The following is a 24,077-nucleotide window of genomic DNA, read 5'->3' on the forward strand; positions in this document are numbered from 1 at the left end:
TTCAGACATACGTATTTCAGTGTTAATATGTACCATCTGGTAACCCTGTATCAGCATTTGGCTTGCCACAAGGCACTAAAAGGTACTAATTTTCTATGTTTTGCAGTATCAGTCTGAGGGGCAGAGAATTTATTTGGCTTTACAGGCATGTAAGTGACTGAGCAGATTTTAGACCAGAAGGAGCCTTTTCTTCAGCTGGATATTCTGGGACAGCTGTATTGAAATCACTGGAATACTTCAGTAACAACAGCAGAGCTTGCCCAAAAGTACATCTGTAACCACGTGTGCTCTTTGCTAGAGTTACAAACTTGTTCATAACCAGCACAAAAGTCTGTAAAGTACATTACTTTTGTTATCAGTTTGTGTTGTTCATTATATTTCATTAACCAAATTACATCATTTCAGACAATTAGTTGCTCTTTAGAGAAAAACCAACCTCCCTATTAATATAGATACTGTCATCACTCTGATACAAGATGTCTCTCAAGGCATCTCTGATTAAGATACTCAGTTATTGAAACCTGCACTACTGCATCACCTAAAATGAATGCTTAAGATATTCAGTTATTGAAACCTGCACCATTGCATTACCTAAAATGAATGCTTAAATCTACAGAAGGATGTAACATTTTTCCAGAGTCCCACATAAGAAAATAAATGCCCATGGGGTTCTGTCAGTGAAAGAATTTGTTTATGGGTTTCAGCAAGGAGCAGGATTAAATTGGTCATGCCAGTTACAATATGTATTTTTTTTCAAGACCTTTTTGCTGGTAACATGGCTGATCTGCAGTCTAGCAACACTGACTCTGTCTCTCATGCTCTATTTATAGAGCTGCAGCTAGAAGTACCACAGAACTGCGATTCTGAACAAAATCACAGTCACTGCTAAAGCTGCTTCTGACCACTGAGTCTCACACTAAATTGATGTAGTACAAAATCTTCTTTTTGGAATGACAGAAATCGGCTGTGCCTGTTACTGGACTTGTGGATGGCATATGCACTTCCCCCATAGGGCTGCATGCAGAAAAACAAACTAGAAATAGGAAATGCTTGCTCAATAAGTTACCCAAGCTTCCATGTCCATAAGTGTTACACTTGAAGTTTTCCAGTGATGTTGCACGAGTTTGTTTTGTTTAGTAAAATGTTGTTTTGGCAATTAGAACATCTTTTATAACATATAGTTGTATCCAAAAGTTATGCAAGCTGAAAATAATGCAGATTAATATATTTACAGTTTATCATGGTTATACTTACAATTTATTACACCAGTCCAAGTGAGGTGCTAGTTTATGGAATGGAGATGGCTTCAAAATGGGGCAATTCCACCTATAACAGGTAAAAGTATTACTAGTTATTTTCAAGCATTCTCAATGCCAGACAGGATGCATATTTAGACTGCCTCTGACCCAAGAAGCTTACAATTAGAGATTAACAAAACTAAGAAAGTAAAGGATTTTGTGGTTAGGCTTTGCTTTACTTTCTAGGTATTCTCTTTTCAGTGCAGGTCTGAAGCACTAAAGGGTTATCTGTAGAGACTGTAGCTGTGAGCACCACTAAAGGTGAACACTGAGGAGAGACCTGAACATGAAGGGAGACTAATGTCTGATAGGGTTACCACACCATAATCGTGAGAACTGTCAATAAAGAGGGGGCAGAAAAGCATAAGACTGAGAGATAGAAACAGAAAACCACCCCCAAATAGTTGTTAGACAGAGCCAGACTACTTCCTCAGAGTTCAAGATTTTGCACTTGACTGGCAAGTTCCCTTTGCTGCAGAACATCTTTTTTTCACCTAGTTGTCCTTTTTTATATGCATAGATAGATAACAAGTGCTGTAGAAACACTACAGCTTGCTTTGAAATCTGCCGGTGTTTAAACCTGGATATTAGCTTCTATGGTCCATAAAAGGCAAAAGATGGATTCATATTAGTCTTTTAGTTTGGTTGAGGAGCATGCTTTTCAGCTGTATCTCCTTAACCTTCCCATTTACTGCGCTTTGGTTTATTCACATTGCTGAGCAGTCTCAGAGCACTTGAGCTGGATTGCTTTTACACAATACTAAACCAGAGGATGTGCTTCAGAGGCACTCAGATACCAGACTAGATTAAGTCCAAAGTAAAAGTAAAAGACCTACAACAAGGCTGTCAGGTCTTCAGTGCCAGGGTTTTTTGTTGCTCTGTAGTTCTGCTCCTCTTACACTGTACTAGTTACTAACATAAGCAGAGATTCCTGGTCTTCCTATCCGGAGGTTCTTTCTAGCAGTGCACTATTTACTGGAAAACTTGTTTTTCTGTTCAGAGGAGAGCTTAGCTGTACTGAACAGTGCTTTTATGTGAGCTAATCCTCCCCTTTTCTTCTCCTCTAATGAATTAAGCTAGTTTCTTCCCCCCGCCCCTTTTTTAAATAAAGATTTTTCACTCACTGCAGTATCTTTTAGAGAAGCAGCAGTACAGTGGTAAGCAGCCTACCTACCTTTATGAGGTAGTGCTCCATTTTTGGGGTGAGGGCTGGTGATATGAGCCAGAATAAAGGATGAGAGATCACTTGATGGATACCCCAGATTTGATCCCAAACCTTGGGACAGCTTTTATGAGGATTAAGTCTAGGAAGATGGTAACAAGCATTCAGTCACTTGTTAATTGTAGCATTAATTTCTTAAATGAACATTACCAAGATGAAATACAGACAAGGCACATGCTCCTGTGCAAGTAGTGACAATAAGGTTTTGAAGGACTCAGCCTAACAGCTTGTGTCAGGTGATGAGGTTAATGGAAAAGAATTTGTTATTCAGGTCACTTAATGAAAATAACCTTGGAAGAGCTTAGCAGAGCCCTTGGGGTAGAATAATTTATTCCTCTTCTGCTTCCATCACTGTAAGTTAACCCAAGACATAGAAGAAACTGATCTAAACATGAACTCAACCTGTCAGAATAGTGCAGGAGGAACATCAACAATTACAATGCATTGTTGTAATCTCTGCTGCCCCTCCAGTGATAATATGTAGAATACAGCCTTCAGAGCAAAGGCTTGCTTTGCATAGCCCCTTCTTTAAAACAAGACAGTTTAAGATGCAGGTTGTCAAAACGCTATGCAAGAAGACAACAAAAATATTCACTGCAAGATATATAATTCTTAGCCAACGCATGGTCTTTGGATCAGCCAGGCATAGAAAAGAGAGAGGCCACAGGAGCCATCATTCACACTATTCCTGTTCTGTGTTTTGTTGGTTTGTTTTGCTGCTCAGCTATAATCAGAAATAAGCTTCAGCGCCTGTGATTTGAGGCCTTACACTGATCTGCTCCCAGACCCCAGGGAGCCTCTCTGTCTCTGCACCACCATTTTGCTTCTTATCCCTTAATTAAAAGTGCTGCACACTGCCTAGGAAAACATGCCTTCCACACGTCAGCTGCCCGAGTCCTAACGAAGTAGTGCTCCATTTTTGGGGTGAGGGCTTGTGATATGAGCCAGAATAAGGGATGAGAGATCACTTGATGGACACCCCCAATTTGATCCCAAACCTTGGGACAGCCATTTTGATAGCCTTAGATCCAAATTTAGAAAACCTCAGGAGTAGACAGGAGCAGACAAGATTAGCACTATCCCCACCTGTAACATTACTACCTTGTCTTGTCTGCAAGTGCCCATTTCGTATTCTGAGCAACATGAATACCTCATCTGTGTAAAGCTGAAAATCCTTTTCACAACCCTGGATACAATAATTTCCATACAGGAAAACAAGATTAAACTTGACAGTAATAGGAGTGATAGAGAGGGAAAGCGTTCTTCCTTTGAGGCAGAGGCCGTGAATTCAGCAGCCAGTGACTGACTGAAAAAGGAGGGGAAGAAAGATAAATGCAATTATTCAAGCATCAGGGATTTAAAAGAAATGCTTCTAAGAGAGAGAAAAAAGAAAAACCCACACCTTTCTCTTGACGTTTAACAAACTACCTAAATGAGCTAAGTAAAGAAAGTCAAAGACCTTACAAAGACAGCTGCTTTCAGCTGTTTGTTACTAGATATCTTAAAATACATTTATCCAACCTTGCTAAGAGACACCAAGCCCTGCACAACCCACAGCAAATCCTCACTACCATTCTCTCTTCTTTCCCATGAGCCATATTTATAGGCTCCCTCCTGGCTGCCTCTATAGGGACCAGCCTTGTTAGCAAAGCCTCTTTACACCTGGGTGTCTGTAGGCCGCCAGAGATTTAACTCCTCATGTGCCGCATCCAGGGTAGCAGACTTGTATTATACCCGAAAATACCCATAGCCACCCAGTGAGCCCTGCTCCAATAAATGACCCTGCATCTCAGTGTGATGCCGACCTTTGGGAGAGTGTTGCGTACTATGAACAGGTTCTGTCCTGCTGTCGCAGGTAGGTTGTGTAGAGGTTTATCAATCAACTGCAGCCCAGGAGTCTTTAGTGCTAGAGGCACTTAACTCTCAGGGAACTCAGACTTGTGGTTAGAGGTTCACTGTCTCATAACCAGTCTTAGGTATATCCTACAGAAGGATTTCTAACCAGTTACTTCATGCTACTTTATTGCTGCTTTACTTTTGGATTTTTACATACTGAGTAATATTTCCTGTCATTAGGACTCTTTGACAATAGTTTCTCTGAAACGCCTTTGACATTTGCAAGGGGAAACAGGCCTACTGTTCACCAAAGCCAGCAATCACCCCTTGAGCAGCAGGATGCCAACTGCCAGGGCAAGAGTGGTGGGCACACGAAGTACAGTATGCTTGAGTAATGATTAACACACAACAAAGAGAGCTGCCTGTGCTGCAAATGGGAACATACTGCGTGCTTGGGATGTAAGAGCGTTTTGGTCTAATTTTGCACTCTGTGTATAGTAATAAGACACAACAGGGTGTGCATTAAGCTCATCTTTTGAGAAGTGCAACAGTAGCTGAATAATGCACACCCTGGAGTGTCTTATTTGTAGTGGACTATGGCTCATTAATTCTACATTTAAATTTTTTCAAACCCATTATAAAAAAAAAACCCAAATCTATTCTGAGGGCAGTTATGTAATGTATCCTTCCACTGAAAAGTATTTTCAAATAAAAACAGTAGGGAAAAGGTGAGGAAGAGCTTTGCTCAGCTGCAGACCAATGTTTGGTTTAGTTTTTGTATGGCCTACTACAAGCAGGTTCTTGGCCTGCTAATGCAAATGATGATAGTTATGGAAATCTATTCAGTGTTCACTCTTTTCTAGACTTTCCTTTCTTTTTGTGTAATTACTTAGGCCTTTTGTCTTCCTTTTTTCCTGCAGAAGTCCACCATTTGGTATATGAACCAATACCCATTTCAGAACAGGTTCACATATAAAGCATTCAGATGGGGATATGACTGACTTTTACACCAGACTGGGAGCTGAATGAATGGTCACAGGTTGCTGCTCAGGAGGCAGATAGGCATGATTTGAGGGAAGATGGTTTTGCCAGAATAGCAGTGTGTGTGCGTGCATGGTTACAGTGGGATTTAAAGAACAGAGGGTGTTATAGAAACTCTGTTTTGTTATGACATCACTTCAAAAGTATGAAGGAGGGACATCTGATTTCTTCTGTTCCGCATGAAATATGACTATGGTTTATCCCTTTATATAGGTTCCAACCTTGATGATGGACACCCAGTTTTCAGAATTCACTCCAGATATCACCCCAATAATGCTGGCGGCTCACACCAACAACTATGAAATCATCAAACTGCTTGTCCAAAGACGGGTAACAATTCCACGCCCACACCAGATCAGATGCAACTGTGTGGAATGTGTCTCCAGTTCGGAGGTGGACAGCCTAAGGCATTCCAGGTCAAGGCTGAATATCTATAAAGCCTTAGCCAGCCCTTCGTTGATTGCCTTATCAAGTGAGGACCCCATCTTGACGGCCTTCCGACTGGGCTGGGAGCTGAAGGAGCTCAGCAAAGTGGAAAATGAGTTCAAGGCTGAATATGAAGAGCTTTCACAGCAGTGCAAGCGTTTTGCTAAGGACCTTTTGGATCAAGCACGGAGTTCCCGAGAATTGGAGATCATTCTCAATCACAGAGATGATCAAAGTGAGGAGCTGGATCCCCAAAAATGTCATGATTTGGCCAAGCTAAAGGTAGCAATAAAGTATCACCAGAAAGAGGTAAGAGTCATCCAAATGCAAACGTGTGTGAAGGCTTCATGTATTGGGTAAAATGATTCATTTCTCTAGTCTCCATGGGTTTGTTCCGTGTTGCTAACTGAGAGCCAGCAGGGGTGAGTTTGGATTGAGTGTAGAACCACGTGCAGATGAGTTACTCACAAACCAGGAGGTTCAGTGCACCTTGGTGACAGCGTGAATCTGATGACAGTTGAGGGCAACAGGACTGGGACTTGCTGCAGTGGGTTATGGCTTCTGTGTCACTGACACTTTCTGTTTCAAAGATACTTCAATCCCATTTCATTGTAACCCATCCCCCTGCAAAGAACAGCCTTCAGAGATTTCCAGGTTTGTTAGCTCTGAGAGCTTTTCCCAGTAGCTGCTTTTATACAGGAACCAAAAGCTAGAAGGGGTTGCCTGGCTCATGAAAGTCTTGACTGCAGGAAATAATATAATGCAGAATTCACTTCCTCCAGCCACCAAACACTTCCTAGCACCCATTCAACACTAACTCATAAGGGCCAGAGAAACGACAGCAGCAAAAGAGAGCTCGACAACACTCTCACTGTCCCAGGTCTGCATGCTGCCAGCAGTTTTGTTAGGTGAAAATGCTTGTGAGGTACTAGGAAGTGGATTATGTCATGCAAATACTTCTTCACACCTGAGACACCTCAGGTTGATTCTTGCTCCTTGATTCGTCTGTGTTTTAGGAACTGAGAAGCAATTCCCAGAAATTCAAACTCCTGCCCATAGTACCAGAAAGGAAAGTCATACTTCAGCTAAAGGGCACAGAGCCTTTCAGAAGCCCTGCAAATCCAGAGATTTATAAGTTGATTCAATAAAGGCCATGAACCTATGGAGAATGCTGACAACAGTTTCATTAGTTGGCTCTGGATTTTCTTTCTCTTTCCAAACCTGGACAGAATTTAGTAGATGATATATTACTGTTGGCCAGTAGTGTTCCAGGTTATCTGAAGGAGGAATTTAGCTTGCTTGGTTAAGGAACTGAATTGCAGTATCTATCACATTCTTCTGGAGAGTCTGGAGAGTGACAGAAGTGGCAGAAAAGCCTGCCACATTGCTCTTTTCACTGTCTTCCCCACATTTGACACTTTGTTTTATGCATTGACCCAGATGAGGACAGCCTGATATGATAGATTCCACCTCCTGTAATGGCTGCTCATGTCATCCGAGGTACAACAGTCAAGAAGTGAAAGATACAGACCATCCTTTCTTCTCTTTGGTCTGTTACGCCTCCTGAATACTAGCCCCTTGATGCAACAGCCTGGAGCTGAAGCCTCAAGCTTTCTGGGATCTAGGACATGGTCACTTACTGCTCTTACTGGGCTTCTCCAGGGGAGTGTCAGCAAGGCTCACTGCCTTCATGTCAGGTTGTGTGTTTTGCTGTAGCTGACAGGGTTAGGTAATGCCCTAAGTGCTTTAGGGACTCGAACAAGTAGTGAAGAATTGGTCTGGAGAAAGGTAATACAGTGTATCAGGTCAAATGTTCCTTGAATCTAGGAAGGATGAGAAACTCTACTTCTGTTTTTTTTACTGGCCTGATAGCCACAGATGCTGCACCCACATACACCCTTCAGCAGCCAGGATACTACTGGCACTGCTGTGTGTAGATCACTGCTGATTTCAGTGTCTTGTCACAGTTCAGGCTCACTGTTGACATCCAAGCATAAATCTGTGGCTACCCTTATCTTGTGTTTGCATTAAGAAACTGCAAGTCTGAAGGAATTTGGTATATTTGAAATGTAGTGCTGAACAGTCCTGAAGCTCTTTTATTTAAAGTAACAAATTTTTAATCTTTGCTTGCTTGCTTGACAGTTCTTAGCTCTTTTTTTTAGGCATATTTGACTGAATTCCAAGCATATGGACAAATTTCATGTTTTGTGACATATTCATGACAGTTCCAGCATATAAATGATACCAAATATGCTCTATGTTGCCAGCTAAGTCAGTGCTGTTTCCAGGTAGAATACTGATGGGCAGGAACAAAATGAATGAGTTTGGGAAACCAGCACTACTGAACCCCCTCATCCTACCCAGTTATTCACAAATACCTGATGCATCCTGCAGGATGGTGTTTGTATGCAACAAGATATTGCAGTGGTTTTCTTAAATTGGTAAATTACTCCAATACAAAACACCAAGCAAGGTACAAATGTCATTGCCAGCTTCTGAAAAAAATGAGTAGGAACATTTGTCAGGGAGACACTGAGAAATGCCTTTTAATCATGATTGAAGAGTATCAGACTGAGAGAATTTTTGTGGGGACGGGAAGGAAAATAGAAACAAGTTTGGTTTTGTGAAAGACAGTTCTGCAGAGAGAAACAGCAGACTTTTTAAAAGTAGATAATCTTGTTCCACTGAAGCTTTTTTATGTCTTAATATTAAATGGGATTGGATTCAATGGAGAAGCTTTTTATATCTCAACATTGACAAAGTTACAAGTCAAATCTCTAGTAGCCTAAGACAAAAATCCAAAGTGGACCTTAGTTATTTTCTGGCGCTGTAAATTGTTACCGCAGTTGTTATTTCTTTGTATTCAGCGTAAAGAATGTGTAATCTCACATAGATTTTAGACTAATTGCTAGACAAATTTTCTGCAGCTTTTTTCTTTTTGAGTGAAATAAACCTCAAAATTTCCCCCAAAACATGAAATGATGCCATTTCTGCTTATTCGGGCAGATATGTTCAACTTTAAGATTCTTTCTACAGGAGCTGTTAAGAGGGAATTGGTAAAGAGATCGTTGCCTTTGGATGGAGGGGCAGTACTCTGTGTTCTGGGTAGGGAGTAGATCTTAAAGTTACTTTTTCTTGGTGCCAGCGTAAGTGATCTGGGAATTCAACAATACTCTTCACCAGACGCATTTTTCAGTGTTCTTGTCTCCAAGGCATTTCAGATGAACCCACTGTGCCTTTTTTTCTCCCCATCGCACTTCTATACTGAAGAGTAAATGCTGGTCTGTTCCAGGTACAGAAAAGTAACAGCATTCAAATTTCTAGTGCAGGTTGATGATCTTCAACAGTGAACGTACAGGACTGAAAAAAATCCTGATGGGAAAAGCTAGACTGTTGCGGAGGATCCACAGGGGAAATCACGCACAGACCAATGTGATCAAGTGAAGTCCATTTACTACAACGTTTAACACAGTTATATACCTTATGTGCTTGTGCACGCGCCTTATACAATACTCTAATTGGTACAATACCCCGTTTCACGCGACACTATCTTATTCTCTATTGGCTGTGCGGGCTTCTTCACAAGGTGTCCAGCAGTTACTTATCTCATTCTTCGGCATCCAGGAGTTGTTTGTCGGGCTCTTCTTATCTTCCTTTTTCCCAGCGCACAAGGACACAACGTCCTTGTCTGCTCCGGCACTTTTGTAAACTGATGCTTCGTTCCCACCGAACGGCTGGATTGCTCACAAGCCTTCGCCCAGCCAAAAATCCTCAACACTAGACATCTATGGGCAGTTCTTGCTCCAAACTGGGGCCTTGGAGGAGAGCTTTTTAAAGCTAGTTAGGCTGCTAAATATGCAGGTAAGTAGGCAGTAAGTTTTTAAACAGAGTATAATCTGGTTGAGTGCCTAAATCCTGTTGGAGATTAGACACTTATCTTGCTGAGGCATTTTGAAATTCCACTGCTGAATTAGCTGCATCTTTTGGCACCTGGCTGCTGGAGAAAAATCTGATCTTATGCGTTGAGTTTTAGCAAACAATTAGCAATCATCAATCCCGCCACAGACACAAATCTCTGTTCTTCACACTGAATCTAGTAGACATATTCATGGTATACACAACTTCATCTTTTGATCTGGCCTGAGTGCCTCAGTCTTCACAGTGAGCAGCCTGGACGAGGGCTGGATTAGCAAGGGGAACCACTTCAGTTCAGTCGTACCTCCAGGGGAATACCACCCTCATCACAACGGGTCCACCTCAGTCTGTATCCCCAGGTAAATCCCACTGCCAGTGTATTTCTGCCTCATGACATAGATACAGGTTTCATGTTCACAAGGGTAGAAAAATCTCCCATTCTTTTTTTCCAACAAAAAAGCCTGGGAGATACAAGTTTTGATTACTCCCAAACATTACATGTGTTAAGTATTTTATAAACTGACAAATGGGTTGCTCATGAGGAAGACAACCTTTTTCCTTTGGAGGAGGGCCAAAACAATGGGAGAAGAAATTTCTTGCTTTCCATATTTGTTTTTAATAAGACCATATATCCTGGAAGGTAAATCACTGTTCACACAGAAGGAAAAATTTCAATTATACAGGAAAGATTAAAATATGCCCTAAGGTAGCTTTGTAGTATATTTTATGGTAGTAAATGTTAAAACCATGCTGTGCAATGTTGGTTCACAAGCTCCCTCTCCATCTTAGTTATAGAATGGTTGTGTCCTCAGTTTCAAATTACAAAAGGGCCCTGATCTTTTCTTTAGAAGATAGGAAGGACTTAATAGTTGTGATCACCATTTGCATCACAGTGACAAAATATTAGAAAAAAATGAGGACAGCTCTAGTATACTGTGAAACACAACAAGTTCAGTCCAGCACAGACACATCGGTTTTCTCAGTCCACTTCTGAAAGAAATTATTTTTGCAGGATCACAGCAATCCATGGTCTAAGAGACAAGCAGGCATTTCATAAATGCTCTGTAGTATATGGCATTTGTCTTCATATTATTACTTTTCTCATTTTTTTATTCATGACTAATTTTGGAAGGAGAAAGATGCTGAAGACTTAATACGAAAAGGCACAGCTCAGCTGTTGAGGATCAATCTTCACTATGCTGTTCTGGCACCAAATTAGCTCTGCATTTGTTAATTTGTTTGCATTTCTAAGAAAAGATGGGGAAAAGTCATCTCTTAGGATCTTGCCAGTCACATAAAGCACAGTTGTATCTACAGTGTACCATTGCTGTATTAGAGAATCAGAGCATAGGCAGAATGCAAATATAATTTTTATGTCCTTTAAGTTTTTTTTACATTGCCAAAATAATGTAAAGCAACCATAGTCTAGCAGTGAATCAGGTCTAAAAGGGGAGATTTCTCCGTGTATATAATATTCTGCTAAGCCACAAGAATAGCAAAATACATTCAGCCTATTCCTGCTTTCCTGCTCTCCATCACAGGTCATTCACATCTTCAAAATGAAGGGAAACACCACAGTAGTGGTTTTTTAGTGTTTTGCATTTTTCTGGTACTGGTAGTTGCAAATGGCTGTGCAGGTTTAGTTTATATGTCTGTAAGAAACGCACACAATGCAAGGCACTCAGAAAAAAATTTATTTTACCTATGACTATATTGCTTAGCACTTCCACTGAACTAGATCAAAGGAGTGCATTAAATTCACTCTCAGAAACCTTAACCTTAGCCTCTCTTACTCACTGTACTCAAATCAATGACAGGAAAGGAGAGAAGTAGAATTGTTTGCTTTTCTAATTTAAAAACAGTGCTCTTTGCTGTTTTCTCCTCAGGATGAAGCTTCAAAAGTTCTAGTTCCTTTTTTCCAAGACATTTACATACACAAGTACCTCCTGAGATACAGCACTGAAGTGCATGAATAATCATTCCTGCCATGCCACATATTTTTCAGCTGTGTCTTGACTCTTGTCAACTGTGTGGCTGCAGTTAGATGCACAGCATTATTCTCCAGGGAGTATGCATAAACCTGGCAAATTTCTAAGGGCACTTCAGTTAGTGTATAAAAAGAGCTTTTAAAAATATCAGAGATGCATGAAAAATGAAATGTGAGGTCTGCAAAAATCAAAGCTCATCTACCACACCTTGTTTACCTGTTTTGAAAGCCATTCAGGTATCTTGATGGATAGCCACAGATCTTTCTTTGCTTGCAAGGCAGTGCTAAGTTATTCTCACGTGATTTTGTCTGTTTTCTTGCCACACTGCCTGGAGGTATAATGATACAGGGCTGAATACTTGTATTGTGCTCTTTAAAGGCACAATAAAAAGCTAGCTTTTTGGTGACCCTGTAGAACTCAGAAGATTAATAAGCAGGCTTTTACTTTCAGGTTTCTAGGATGAAATCATACCACATCATGAAAAGATCTTTATTAGGACTAGATGGAGGAAGCAGAGCTGCTCCCTGTGGAAGCTTTTTTCCTTTCTAGTGACCTGGAACATCTGTATCCCTTAGGTATTAGATGGTAAGGAATGGTGTGGTTATGCTAGGTCCAGATCTGTCCTACACCACAAACCTGAATGTTAAGTTTAGGGATTTCAAAAGCACTGAATGTCCAACTGTCACCTTTCATTTTCCAACAGCATTCATTCATTCATTCTTGTATGCAGCAAAGTTACCATCTGATGTGTGAACAGTGGCCTATGCTAAATGAAGCTGTTTTTTCTCAAACTCAATCCCAGCAGGCAGATGACCACATTACAAAATCTTCCATGCATGTGGTACTAACAGAGCTGTTATCAGCAGTCTCAGAAGCAGGACTTTGGGGTGGCAGGTGGGGAGACTTATCTGCATTTGCACCCTTAAAACAGTCTTTCCTGCTGATTGCTGGTGGGGCAGCAGGGTGAGTGGTGCATATCTTGGAGCCCCTACTCTATAGGTTTGTACAGTTGCCAGATCTATTTGTTCAGTTTTGGAAATTAGCATGGAAATTTAACCCATACAGCGCATTGTGTTACAAAAATTAGGACAAGTTACATTTAAGTGTAACTTCTCTCCAAACTTAGAAGAAGAAGAAATATTCAGAGAACTGATGGTTCATCAGTTTGACAAAGTGGACTTGAATGTTTATTTGAGGAAACAGTATTATTTGGTATATTATTCACGTAACACCAAAATGTTCTAACTTGATGAAGGTTAGCCACATATTGCAGCTGTCACAGAACAGAACGGCAGAAGACTCTCTGTTGACAGCAAAATCATCTCTGACTAATCTTGCCATGTACAAATTTGAAAAAAAAAACAGAAGACCGGTATGTCAGTCAAGGACAAGGACTCTGCTTGTGTTAGCGTAATGTGTAGAAGGCAGTAAATGCCTGGATCATTCTTTAAGTCATTTTTGGTGTCTCGTGCCTCCAACTTAAATGATCTCTCGGACAAAGACAGGAAATAAGTTGAAAGCTAAAGGGATTGGCACTGTTTTAAGAACATTCAAGAATGATTTAGTGAGTCTGTCAGTTCCCTTAACTTCATGTATCCCATTAGTCTTCTTGCCAGCAAGAGAAGAGGCTTGAGAAGCCAAAGTTGAAGTACAGGACATGATTGATTGGCTTTCTATAGACAACAGAAACTGGAAAGAAGTGATGCCTTGTATGTTGTATAAGCCAAGTGTCGAGTCTTACTGCATCTAGAAGTCTAGAGTGCCTTGCAGAGTCAGCTTTACATCAGTAGTGAAGAGTATATAATGTTATTTCATACTTCATTTTGAGTGATACCCTGAAATAATAAACTCTGTGGAAAAAATATTGCTGTGGATTCTCGCTTTTGGGTATAGAAGTGGTCATTGTTACTTACCCGATTTCTGTGAATTTCAGCTTTACTTCTGTAGCTTAGTGAGGAGAGTTATGAAACTCTATAGAGAAAAGAAGTGAGATTCCACTCCTCTTACACCTCTTAATGTATACATCAGATCCATCATCATCCAGACAAGCCATTTTAGGTGTCTCATGATTGAGAACACAGTTACCTGATAGTTCTTCACTCCAAGAAAAGTGAGATGGATAGATGGGTTAATCATAACCCCCCCAAACTGAGATATTTTGCAGAATAGCATTTAAAAGCTGTGACTGCATTTTTGTGTTCTTATTGTTTCTCTACAAACCCCAGCTGGCTGAGTAAACATCCTTCAGCAAAGCATAGGTCCTCCTCACCCTGCAATGGTGATATTACTCAGAAGCAGAGGTAGCCTTTAGAGGCTCCCAAGAATGTGAGAAGTGTTTATAGTATGCTGGTCTGTTCTTTTCCTGGATATTGGAGTAAATTTACTCATTCAGGAGAAGGTAAGGTAGAAAGAAAAAAGAAACATAGTTTCAGTGTAGGTATTTCTCAGGTCAGAAAGGAAGCAAATGAAAATTATTTTTAGAACTTTTTTATTAACACTAGTAGGGTAAAGTAGATATGCATTTAAAAATACTTGTGAATGACTTTTAAAATTCTCATGTTTGCTTTACTTATCACTTATTTAATGTAAATGTTAGAAATTCACAAGGGAGAATAAACCCAGCCTTTTACTTAAAAGTCAATACCTTCTCCACTTCAGCTAAAGCCTGTGAGAGCTCCCAGTGTTCATTTGCAAGATCTGTAACTCTTAAAAGTGCTGCCTGCAAGAGGGCTTAGGAAACTCTGCAAGATTTGTCTCTAAACAGTTTTTAGCCTGAGTGTTTTTTCAGTGCTTCTGTAGAATGTGTCTGATATCCTCTGTTCAGCTCTTGAAAACCAGTTAGCGCCTTGTGAATTAACTGACTCTCTCAGGTATATCGCTCATATTCAGCACTTGCTTGTACTACAGCACTCTGCCTTTGGAAACCCAGTCTATACCTACTTAATCTTTGTAACAGAACTGTATCCTGGCATGTTTGCTGAAATACATCCTACAGGAATTTATTTATCAACTGTAGTCTGCTGTCTGCTAAAATAAATGCTGAAAAGTTTTGCTTATGTCTAGACTCTTTGCGCAAGGTCTGAGCCAGAGGAACCGTGTTCTGGTGGGGTGTTTGCTAACAGAGGTTGGCCCCAGAAGCACTGTTCAGCAGCTTGCCCTTATTCAATGCAGAATTTATGCCTTCACTTAAATCCTGCTGACACAAACCACAAATATAAACCTATAGCTAAACACACATTTAAGCACTCTGAGTAGAGTTGTATTTAATTTCAAGCTTAAATACTTTGTTAATTGCTTCTTCCATGGGTACGTACCCAGGGTTTGCAGGCCTCTACCGTTGTCCTAGAATATGTGGGACCTCTTTTATTTAAATATTTAAGCCAATCCAACATAAATTTGTAAAAACTATGAATTTTGATGGAACTGTAGCAGGCTTTTAGACGTTATTCAGTCTTTTCATTTGCCAGCATATATCTCACTGGTGAATTTCCAGTTGCTACTGCTTAAGCTGAGTTCATGTCTGCTACCATCAAGAGATGTTATGGACAGGAGACCTTTAGTTATAATTCATGTGTCATCATCACTTATAATATTTTAAGAACAGATTAGACAAAATTTGGTATAATTTGAGGCCATATGTTCATCTGTGGAGGATCTGGAGTTTGTTTTATTCACCAGCAGAGGGATTGAGCAATTTGGGTAGCACCTGGTTTTCTTGAAGGACTCTTCCAGCTCAGCTAGTGATCTTAATGGCAGGAATGACTGCCATTTGGATTTGCATCAGTGCTTCACTGTTAGTAGTAACAGGCATGTGAGTAGCAGATGTGTTTTTTATAGGATATTCATCCTATATTTTCCTGAGAAAAAATATTATTTCTTGGCAGTGCCTGATGAGGTATGTTGAGTTGTAGTCCCTTTTCCCCGAGTTACACAGCCTCCCCTCCAACTTCTTTGTCTCATTTCTTCTTTTTTTTTTTTCCTCTTGCAGAAAGTACTTAATTAACAGGATGAACAACCATTAGGTGTTTACCCTCTGCAGCTCACACTTCAGCAGCAGAATGTAAATAACTTTGCAGTTATTAACAAGGTTGAACTTTAAAAAGAAATGTGCTACAAAAAAGAATTTTCTTATTCATCTCACTGTTTGTAACACTGCAAACTTGTGGAGGCTGGTATTTCTTATGTAGAATATCTGATCGCATAGGGCTTACTGGCTCTTTGCAGCAGACATCAAATTAGGCCACAGATAGTTTCTCTCTTCTGTCTTGGGCTAGTTTAGAAATGTAGCTCTTTGAGTATTGCCCACTGTAATTTCCTTTAAGAGCAATCAAACTGATACAACAACCACACTTCCTTTCTTCCTCAGAAGATCCTGTCCTTGGTACGAGATGGAGGCAGAGTGGTTTGTCTGTTGCACTGGAAGTGCGTTGTGCTACTTGGTTCTGAGCAGGAGCATCTGCAGGATTTGGGAGTGCAGGAGGAAGATGGGATTTTAAAAGTTCATTTCTTTGCATGCCACTTCATGTTCCTGAAGTTGGAGTAAAGAGGATCACTTTATTGCACAGTGTGATCCATATGCCTGCTGACATTGTGCCAAGTGTTAGAGCATGTTTGAGCTATTGGACAGTCTGTATTGAGCTTTGCGGGTTTGGCATTGATTGATAAACCCAAGCCTGTGGTAGGACTGACAGTGTAGGAGTTTCCTATATCTTCATGGGACGAAAGAAATTCTAGCTAACTGATTCTGAAAGTTCAAGTATGAAAGGCTGTGCTCTCCCTAGTCCATCTGCAGTAGTATTGGTGTGTATGGGGTAGGTACTTCTGTGCCTGGGTAGGTCACCCTTGCTAGCAACCTGGGATGAAGAGGACCATAGACCTGCTGCTCCCAGCCCTGCCTGGCGACACCGTGCTCACCAGCACAGGGAGGAGATGTGTCTTCAGAGACATCTCCCTTCAATCTGCCAGAGAGGGGGTGCAAGACAGTACCTCTGCAGGATGGGACAGGGCTTTCTACTGAGTAGAGAAGGGTGATGGCATCTATCCTTTTCATGATAGAATTGGATTCACAGGATCTACATTCTTTGCAGATCTTGCTAAAATATATACTTATGCTACTACATCAGACACTGCAATTGCCTGATTGTCACACAGACTGCAAAATCTAGCTCAGTTCATGTGAAAATCTGCCTTTCCAAAGCCAAAATAGCTTTAATTATAGAGGGCAGCAGCATATAATAATACCCCCAAACACAGTAACCTTGCAGGTATTCAGCTGCCATGTTTTAGATACTGTGGGATACAGTGCTGTTGGTGAGATCTAACCTATTGAAATGAGTGTCAAACGGGAACTAAAGTTAATTTCATGGCTCCCATGCCACATTTGGCTCTCAGTGGTAACCTCATTGGGAGCTGATGTAGCTGACTGATAGAAGAACTCAGTCCTGCTTATTAACACAGGGCTCTGCAGTTACAAATTAGTGCTTATTCATCTATGAAGAGCATTCACTATCACCATCCGCAGCAAGAGTACAGAAAAGAACTCCAACAAACTCCAAACAGAAGAGCCTGTTGGCAGCCGTCACGATGATAATCAGAATAAATGCAGAGAGATACTGTGCTCAGCCCCTGTGATGTCTATCAGGGAGCTATTTCAGTTGCTCCCTGAGGCATTCACATCTCAGCCCATCTGTGTCTGATCCTAAATTACTTATGACTGTGAGAGATAAGGGATTTCCCCATAAATAAGGGGGGGGGGGGGTAGAACATAATTTCAGTATTTGATATTTATATTAATGGCACAGCATGCAGAAAGCATTTAATTCCTGAGAATTAGAATTTAGGTGACATAAAAATATCAGTAAAGATTAGATATTAAGAAAAAGACACTCCATCCAGCGGCTGGTTTTTTCCCTTAAAAATTTTCCCCTTGGTAGAGGATCAGGTGGCAATGAGCATGATGAACATTGAAAATGAAATTCTCTAATAGCACAATCCAGCTGCAAGCCAAATGTTACACAAAGACCCTGGCAAGACTGAAAGAAGAAAGAGAGAACATAAAAGACTTTGTATTGCAGTAGTCTCTATCCTGAAAGTGCTTCCCAACCATGACTGAAGTTGCTGATCTCACTTCTTGGAAAGGCAAAGATACTTATCCCCATTTTCAGAAGCCAGGAAGACTGAGCATCTTGCCCACTGGTGACACAGTGGCATTGTCCTCACAAGAAGGTATTCTGAGTTGCATCTTATCTCCTTGTCATTAAGTGAACTGCATCTTCAGCTAGGGACAGGTTCTGCTCAACAGGTAATGGAGGAGGAGCTTTCTCTTTGGCTTACCTCCCCCAAAAATGCATCTACAGGCTTTGTCTACAGGTAGGGACAATCCTGGACAATGTTATGCTAGCACTACCACAGGCTTCATAGCATTGAATGTTTAGTTCATACATTAGCTGAACTGATTATAAATGCCATCTTTTGGAAGCATTTCTTTTCACTAATGCAGCTGTCAGAACATTCTCCATCATGTCTGTGGGATGATGTTTTGTGCTGCCATTTGTAATAGAGATTGGAGGCTCCTATAATGCAGCAGTCCTTGAAAAAAATGCTTGATACCATGCGTGTTATGTATTGGAGAAATACACTGTTTGCGAGTCACATGCTCATCTTCTTAAACAAATAGACAACTTCTGGTACAGTACATCTGCCTCTGATTCTGGACCATCTACAAAACTGGGACAATACGCAGTTTTTTAAATTACCACAATCTCTCCTTTTCATTGTGTAGAAGCTTCAACTGATACCAAATCCTGTCACATATGGTACATTAATGTGAAATGATAAAAGACTATGATATACACATGCGCTATTTCTGTCTATGGTAAATGAAAGGCTTTGCAAAAAGGTGAAAAAATGTATTTGGGACCCTACTTACATGGAAATTGAACTTGTACTCAGGAAAGGCCTTGGCATAAGTAGTGTTGGAGAAGGCAACTTGCTTTTCCAGATCTCAGTTCTGTCTATTTGCAAAGTAGAAATAAGATTGTTTCCTTAACTTTATGAAGAAATTTGAAATTAAGGATGATAACAGAAATTCCACGATATTATTACAGTTTCAGGCTACTTCACACCTAAAAGGGCTAAAGCTGAGCTTTTTCATGTTTTTATATTTTATGTGCATTGATTTAGCAGTATGAATCCTAGACAGTCTTTAATGAGTTGATCATTCAATGGTTTTGTCTCGTCAATTAATTTGATGGTTTAGTCTAGGTAACAACACCTAGAAGCAAAGACGAGCCTGACATTCACAGGACTACTTAGGGAAATAGCTAGTTTCGGTATTCTTTCAAGTTAACACAAAGTTACTGAAAAGCAATTGTCTCTTTAGGCAGCACACCAAGGGCTTAGTTGAGTTCTTCATCACAATTCAGAATTCCAGTGTTTCTGCACACTGGAAATTCTGTTTTTCAGCCAGCTGTAGCCCTTGCACTACTTGAGATCTAAGCTGCAGTATTTACTAATTTTAAATCTGTGATTAGTAAGTTGGACTAATACAAGTTAATAAAAGCCTAGTCTACAAAAAATAAGTGCTTAGCCTTACATTTAATAAAGACAACATTTGATGATTTGTGACATTAGGGAGAGTTTCTTTCTGTGGTGTGCTTAAATTTCCCTTAGGCCATTTTCAGTCAGGTTGGAATGGGCTTGATTGGAAAATTTAATGGCTTTTTCCATTTCCATTCCTTTTTGCCAGGCTGGTCTTTAAAGCTGCTCTTTCATGATGTGTGAATTTCTCTCCATTTGAAGAACTATCAGATACAACACAGAAAGCAGATTTTAGAAATGAGCTATTAGGCAGAGAAGAGGCACTTTTAAGATGCTTGCAAGTTGCACAGCAACCAGGGGAACATATAGTCATTTGATTTCTCAAATGACTCTGACTTTGACTCGAGGGAAAAACAGTTTTATTCTCCCTTAGAGCTTTCTATCATATGTGATAAAGAGAAAATGTGTTTATACATTTTCCCCCTAAAAAAAAAAAAAAAAGTTGTACCTCATTTCAGAGAAACAGCAGCATCTATTACCATGTAAATTACCACAGAACACATCTGGTCACAGCTCCTGTTTGTGATCTTAAATGAGAAAATATAGCAGTGTTAGCAGTGTAACCTTCCATTTCTTCTAGCTTTTAGACATAACCCTTCTGAAATCATAGATTAAAAACCAACCAACCAAACGACAACCAGTGCTTGATGTTTTTTTCAGTTTCTGTAGAATTGTTTCTTTCATCACTGTCCCAGACTTGGATTTTTACAGTAATATTTTCTGATTGTTACAGGCAACAGGTCTTGGCTTTTTCTGGAGATCATCACCATATCAGCTATCACCCAGTTTCTGCTGCATGCACATGTAGGTTGACTCCAAATCAAATGCATTTCTGATTTTATTTTCTCATGCTCTCTAGAGCACGGTGTCACTTGTATGTTAGATGCAGCAGTCATGTTTATTATAGTAATAACACCTAAACATCCAGCTTCATAAATGCCAGATATTCTTCTTGGAGATCTTATTTTCAATACTAATTTTGGTCAGTCCATATATTTGAACTATTCAGTCCAAAAATGGTCTGATTCTGATATAAACAGCCTGTTACAGTATATAAAATATATTCACAAAACCTAAAAATACCTACAGAAATGAATTACTTTATCAGACCGAGCAACTAATTTTTCCTTTTGCTTGACCTTGGTTTAGTCATTTTGAACATGGCAGTGATAGTGCTGTGCTTGTATAGAGCACTCCAAGAACTGCACATAAAAAGTCCACACAATATTGGGCAGTTTTGGCAGTGAATGAATATTTAAAAGATATGGGTGTGTGCTAAAGCTTTTATTAAGAAATTTTCTCTTTAACACCGAATCTGATCTCCTGGTGACTAAAACCTACAGGAAGTCCTAGGTATCTTCAGACATGATGAGAGGAGCCTTGTATCTGTCTCATCAATGCACATGTGATGGCTGATTCAGTATTAGCCTAGGCCATGTCTACACTGAGTGCACTAGTGTCTACATAAAGGCTTCTGCCAGGGTTGAAAAATCATACCCATTTGGGGTGATAAAACAGTAAGACTCTTGTATTCAGAATCCAGTACCTTTGCTACCATGGCATAGTCCTTCCAAGAGCTGGTTTAAATTGTAGTGTTGAAAGAGTGCTTTGCCTGAAAAAATCTTCCCTGGGGGGGAAGAAGAGTTTGGTGGCACTACATCCCTCCCAGAGATCCCTTTGAAATATAGAAGAGCCAAGTGTTATAAACAGTACTGTCATCTTCAGGTTACTCACTACTTTGAGTCTCCTTTATAAGAGGTCTCTTCTCCTTGATAAATGCTGCTAGTAATATTGTGTCCACTGGAAGTGTGATTCTTTCTGATATAGCTGTGTCCAATCATAGCAATATAGTAGTTATATTGCTACAGGAGTATGTTTATTGATAACTGTATCCATGCGAAGACATTTTTTCTGGTTTAATTACAGCAAAGTAAGTATAACAAGCATCCTTAGAACAATAGTTGAGATTTTCTTTTGAACTTGCAGAGCCCAGTGGGAAATCTGAATTTAGTAGATCAGAAGTATAACTTCATTAAGATGGATTAGAAATCAAATATGTGAAGAAAACCACAATTGTCTTGGGCTTGCAGACATCTCTAGCTATGGGTCTGAAAAGTTTTGAAAATGATGGGGCTGTCCAGGTATGACCAGGAACATAAAGTCTTCTGGCATAGACCAGAAATATCATGGCTTAAGTTTGAAATTCCAAATGCTGTATTAGAACAGCCTGAAGTAGTTGCAACCTGAGCATGTCTGGTATGGAGTCACTGAGATGCAATAAATCACCATCATAATGCTATTTTTTGCAGAATGAAAGTAAACTTTCGAGTGTCACTTTTGGTACTGTGATCAAAGATTTCTTTTTGCATCTGCTTAATCTCTTACATTTTTACAACTGCTCTCCTCCTTAATAGTGAGGCACATTTACAAATATGCTGTCCTGCTTCCCAACAGATGTCACCTGGCTGAACTTTACTGCATGCTGTCTCATGCCTAGCCCATCCCACACACACATATGCTGGCCTCCTTGCACAAAGCCACGTGCAGCACCCCACACACTTCTGGAGACATTCTTTCTCCCTCTCTCACACACACACTCTCAGAGCTTCACACCTTTTCCCTCTTCTCTCATCTTTTAGTCACTTCTTTAAGATGCTGACAGTGAATTGTTTGAGGCAGTTGAAACCTGAAACATTCTGAAAAGAAACATACTGAAAGAGAAACACATGGGAAGAGAAAAAGCTTGTAGTAATTTTTGTTGTATCACTTTTGCACGAGGCTTCATATGTGGTAACTGATCTATATAAGGATACTTCAAATAGAAAAAACCTCATGGAAGAAATCTTAAATCCTATGTAGAAAAATAAGAGCGAAACCTCCCTCCTTTTCTTCCCTCTGTCTCCAGAATATGCTTTTCCACCCTATAGCCAGCCCCAAGCTTAATCTGAGGGTCTCTGTGGGCTCTAACACATATTTGAGGGGGAGTGCACATGAAGTACCAGTCAGTAATAATCTTTTTTTTTTCCTCCTCAGTTTGTTGCTCAGCCAAACTGCCAGCAGCTACTAGCAACACTTTGGTATGACGGTTTTCCAGGATGGAGGCGGAAACACTGGGCAGTAAAACTCTTGACCTGTGTCACCATTGGACTGCTATTTCCTGTGCTATCTGTGGCATATCTGATTGCACCGAAGAGCAGGCTGGGACTGTTCATTAAAAAGCCATTTATAAAGTTTATCTGCCACACTGGCTCTTACCTAACCTTCCTCTTCATGCTCCTGCTGGCATCGCAGCACATTGTCAGGACTGACCTTCACATGCAGGGACCACCTCCCACCATCGTGGAGTGGATGATCCTGCCCTGGGTTCTAGGTAAATCAGAAATACAAAAATGCCTGAGCCACAGCCACCTGACTCGCACCCATGGCAACTGAGTGGAGACTCATTCCTGATCTCGGCATCATCAGCATGTAAAGAGATTTGGCAGCCAGCTTCAGTAACTGCATAAAACAGCTGGGCTCCTTCTGGAACAGCAGATCCTGTTGGCCTAGGGCTCTTCTGCTGTTCATATTGCCATCTGACATGCCTTTAGACATGACCCTGAGTAAACCGCACCAGACGCAGCACTCACTCTCCCTGTTTCCCCCATGCTCTGTGCAAGGAATGGGTTAGGAATTAGCTTCTGGGTCACGCTAGTAACAAATAGTGTCACTTCTCATGCTGGCTTAGTTCTGCTGGCTGGTACATGGCAGAAGGCAGTGCCAAGAACCTGTCTCTGCTTTTGCCTTCTCACTGATCTGCTCCTGGAGCCAGTGCGCAGGTACCGGGACTGTTTATTCCTGGGCTCCCAGACTCCAAAATAGCCTACAGGAAGGCAGCAAAGGGAAGATAAATCTCAATCTGCTGTATGCCTCTGTGGTGATAAACACTGACCAAATCAATATTGAGTACTCTAATATAAGCAGGAGAAGGAGGGCATGTTTATTATCAGAAGGTTAAACGTGAGGCTGTTATTCTGGTCTGGCTTGGGCAACCACAACTGTGAAGAAAAGGAGGTGTCCATGTTCCTGAGGGCAGGATGTATGAGTGAGGTAGTGAGATGGGATGGGAGAAAGCAGATAGAGGCACTGACGAAGAAAAGCAGAGAAGCATAGTTGGATATATTTTTGATGAGAGAGAAGTATTTACCCTTTCAAACTGAGCTCCAACACAACAGCAAGTGAAGACCTGTGGACTCCATAAGAAGCATGATCTCTCCTCTAATTAAGTTCCTATCTTCCTTGCCATACCATGTACATGTGGCACCGCTGTGAGCTGGGGTGTTACTAGGAGGCCTGCTCACAGGGAATGGTTTCCACACCCTTAGAGCTCTCCTCCAGCCTCTGTCCATACAGCCCAGGTCAGTTCAGTGCAAAACCCCAGAGGTCAGGTACAGTGAATTGCAACTGTCTAGTAGGCATCAATGGTCTGGAAAGCCGTGCTGATGCTTTCTGAGGATACCTCTCACAAACCTCAACCTCTGGAGCTCTCCTTACGGCTCCTCAATGCTTCTCATGGGTCCACCTCTGCTTTTCTGTGCCTGCCGGCTCCCCTCTCCTGGTAACGCTGGGCCCCAGCTCATTTCTGTGGTGCCTCTGTATCAGGCTGGTTCTGTGCTGAACGAACCTAGCTGTTGCCCATGCCAAACCTAAAATTGCTGATGGAAAATAAGGAAAGAAAGTAAGAGAGTAAGAGTTGCAAACATGCTTACAAAT

General features: G+C 40.7%; 1 protein-coding gene across 1 annotated transcript in view; it reads left to right on the forward strand.

Annotated features, from left to right (window-relative positions):
• Positions 1 to 24,077, forward strand: part of TRPC5 (transient receptor potential cation channel subfamily C member 5) — a 95,926-nt gene that overhangs the window by 41,109 nt on the left and 30,740 nt on the right. The window contains exons 3-4 of the mRNA XM_049827563.1: positions 5,611 to 6,132; positions 22,359 to 22,695. Coding sequence (XP_049683520.1) covers positions 5,611 to 6,132; positions 22,359 to 22,695 — 859 coding nt within the window. The remainder of the gene's footprint in view (positions 1 to 5,610; positions 6,133 to 22,358; positions 22,696 to 24,077) is intronic.

The sequence above is a fragment of the Accipiter gentilis genome, chromosome 24 (assembly GCF_929443795.1).
Source record: "Accipiter gentilis chromosome 24, bAccGen1.1, whole genome shotgun sequence".
NCBI classification, from domain to species: Eukaryota; Metazoa; Chordata; class Aves; order Accipitriformes; family Accipitridae; genus Astur; species Astur gentilis.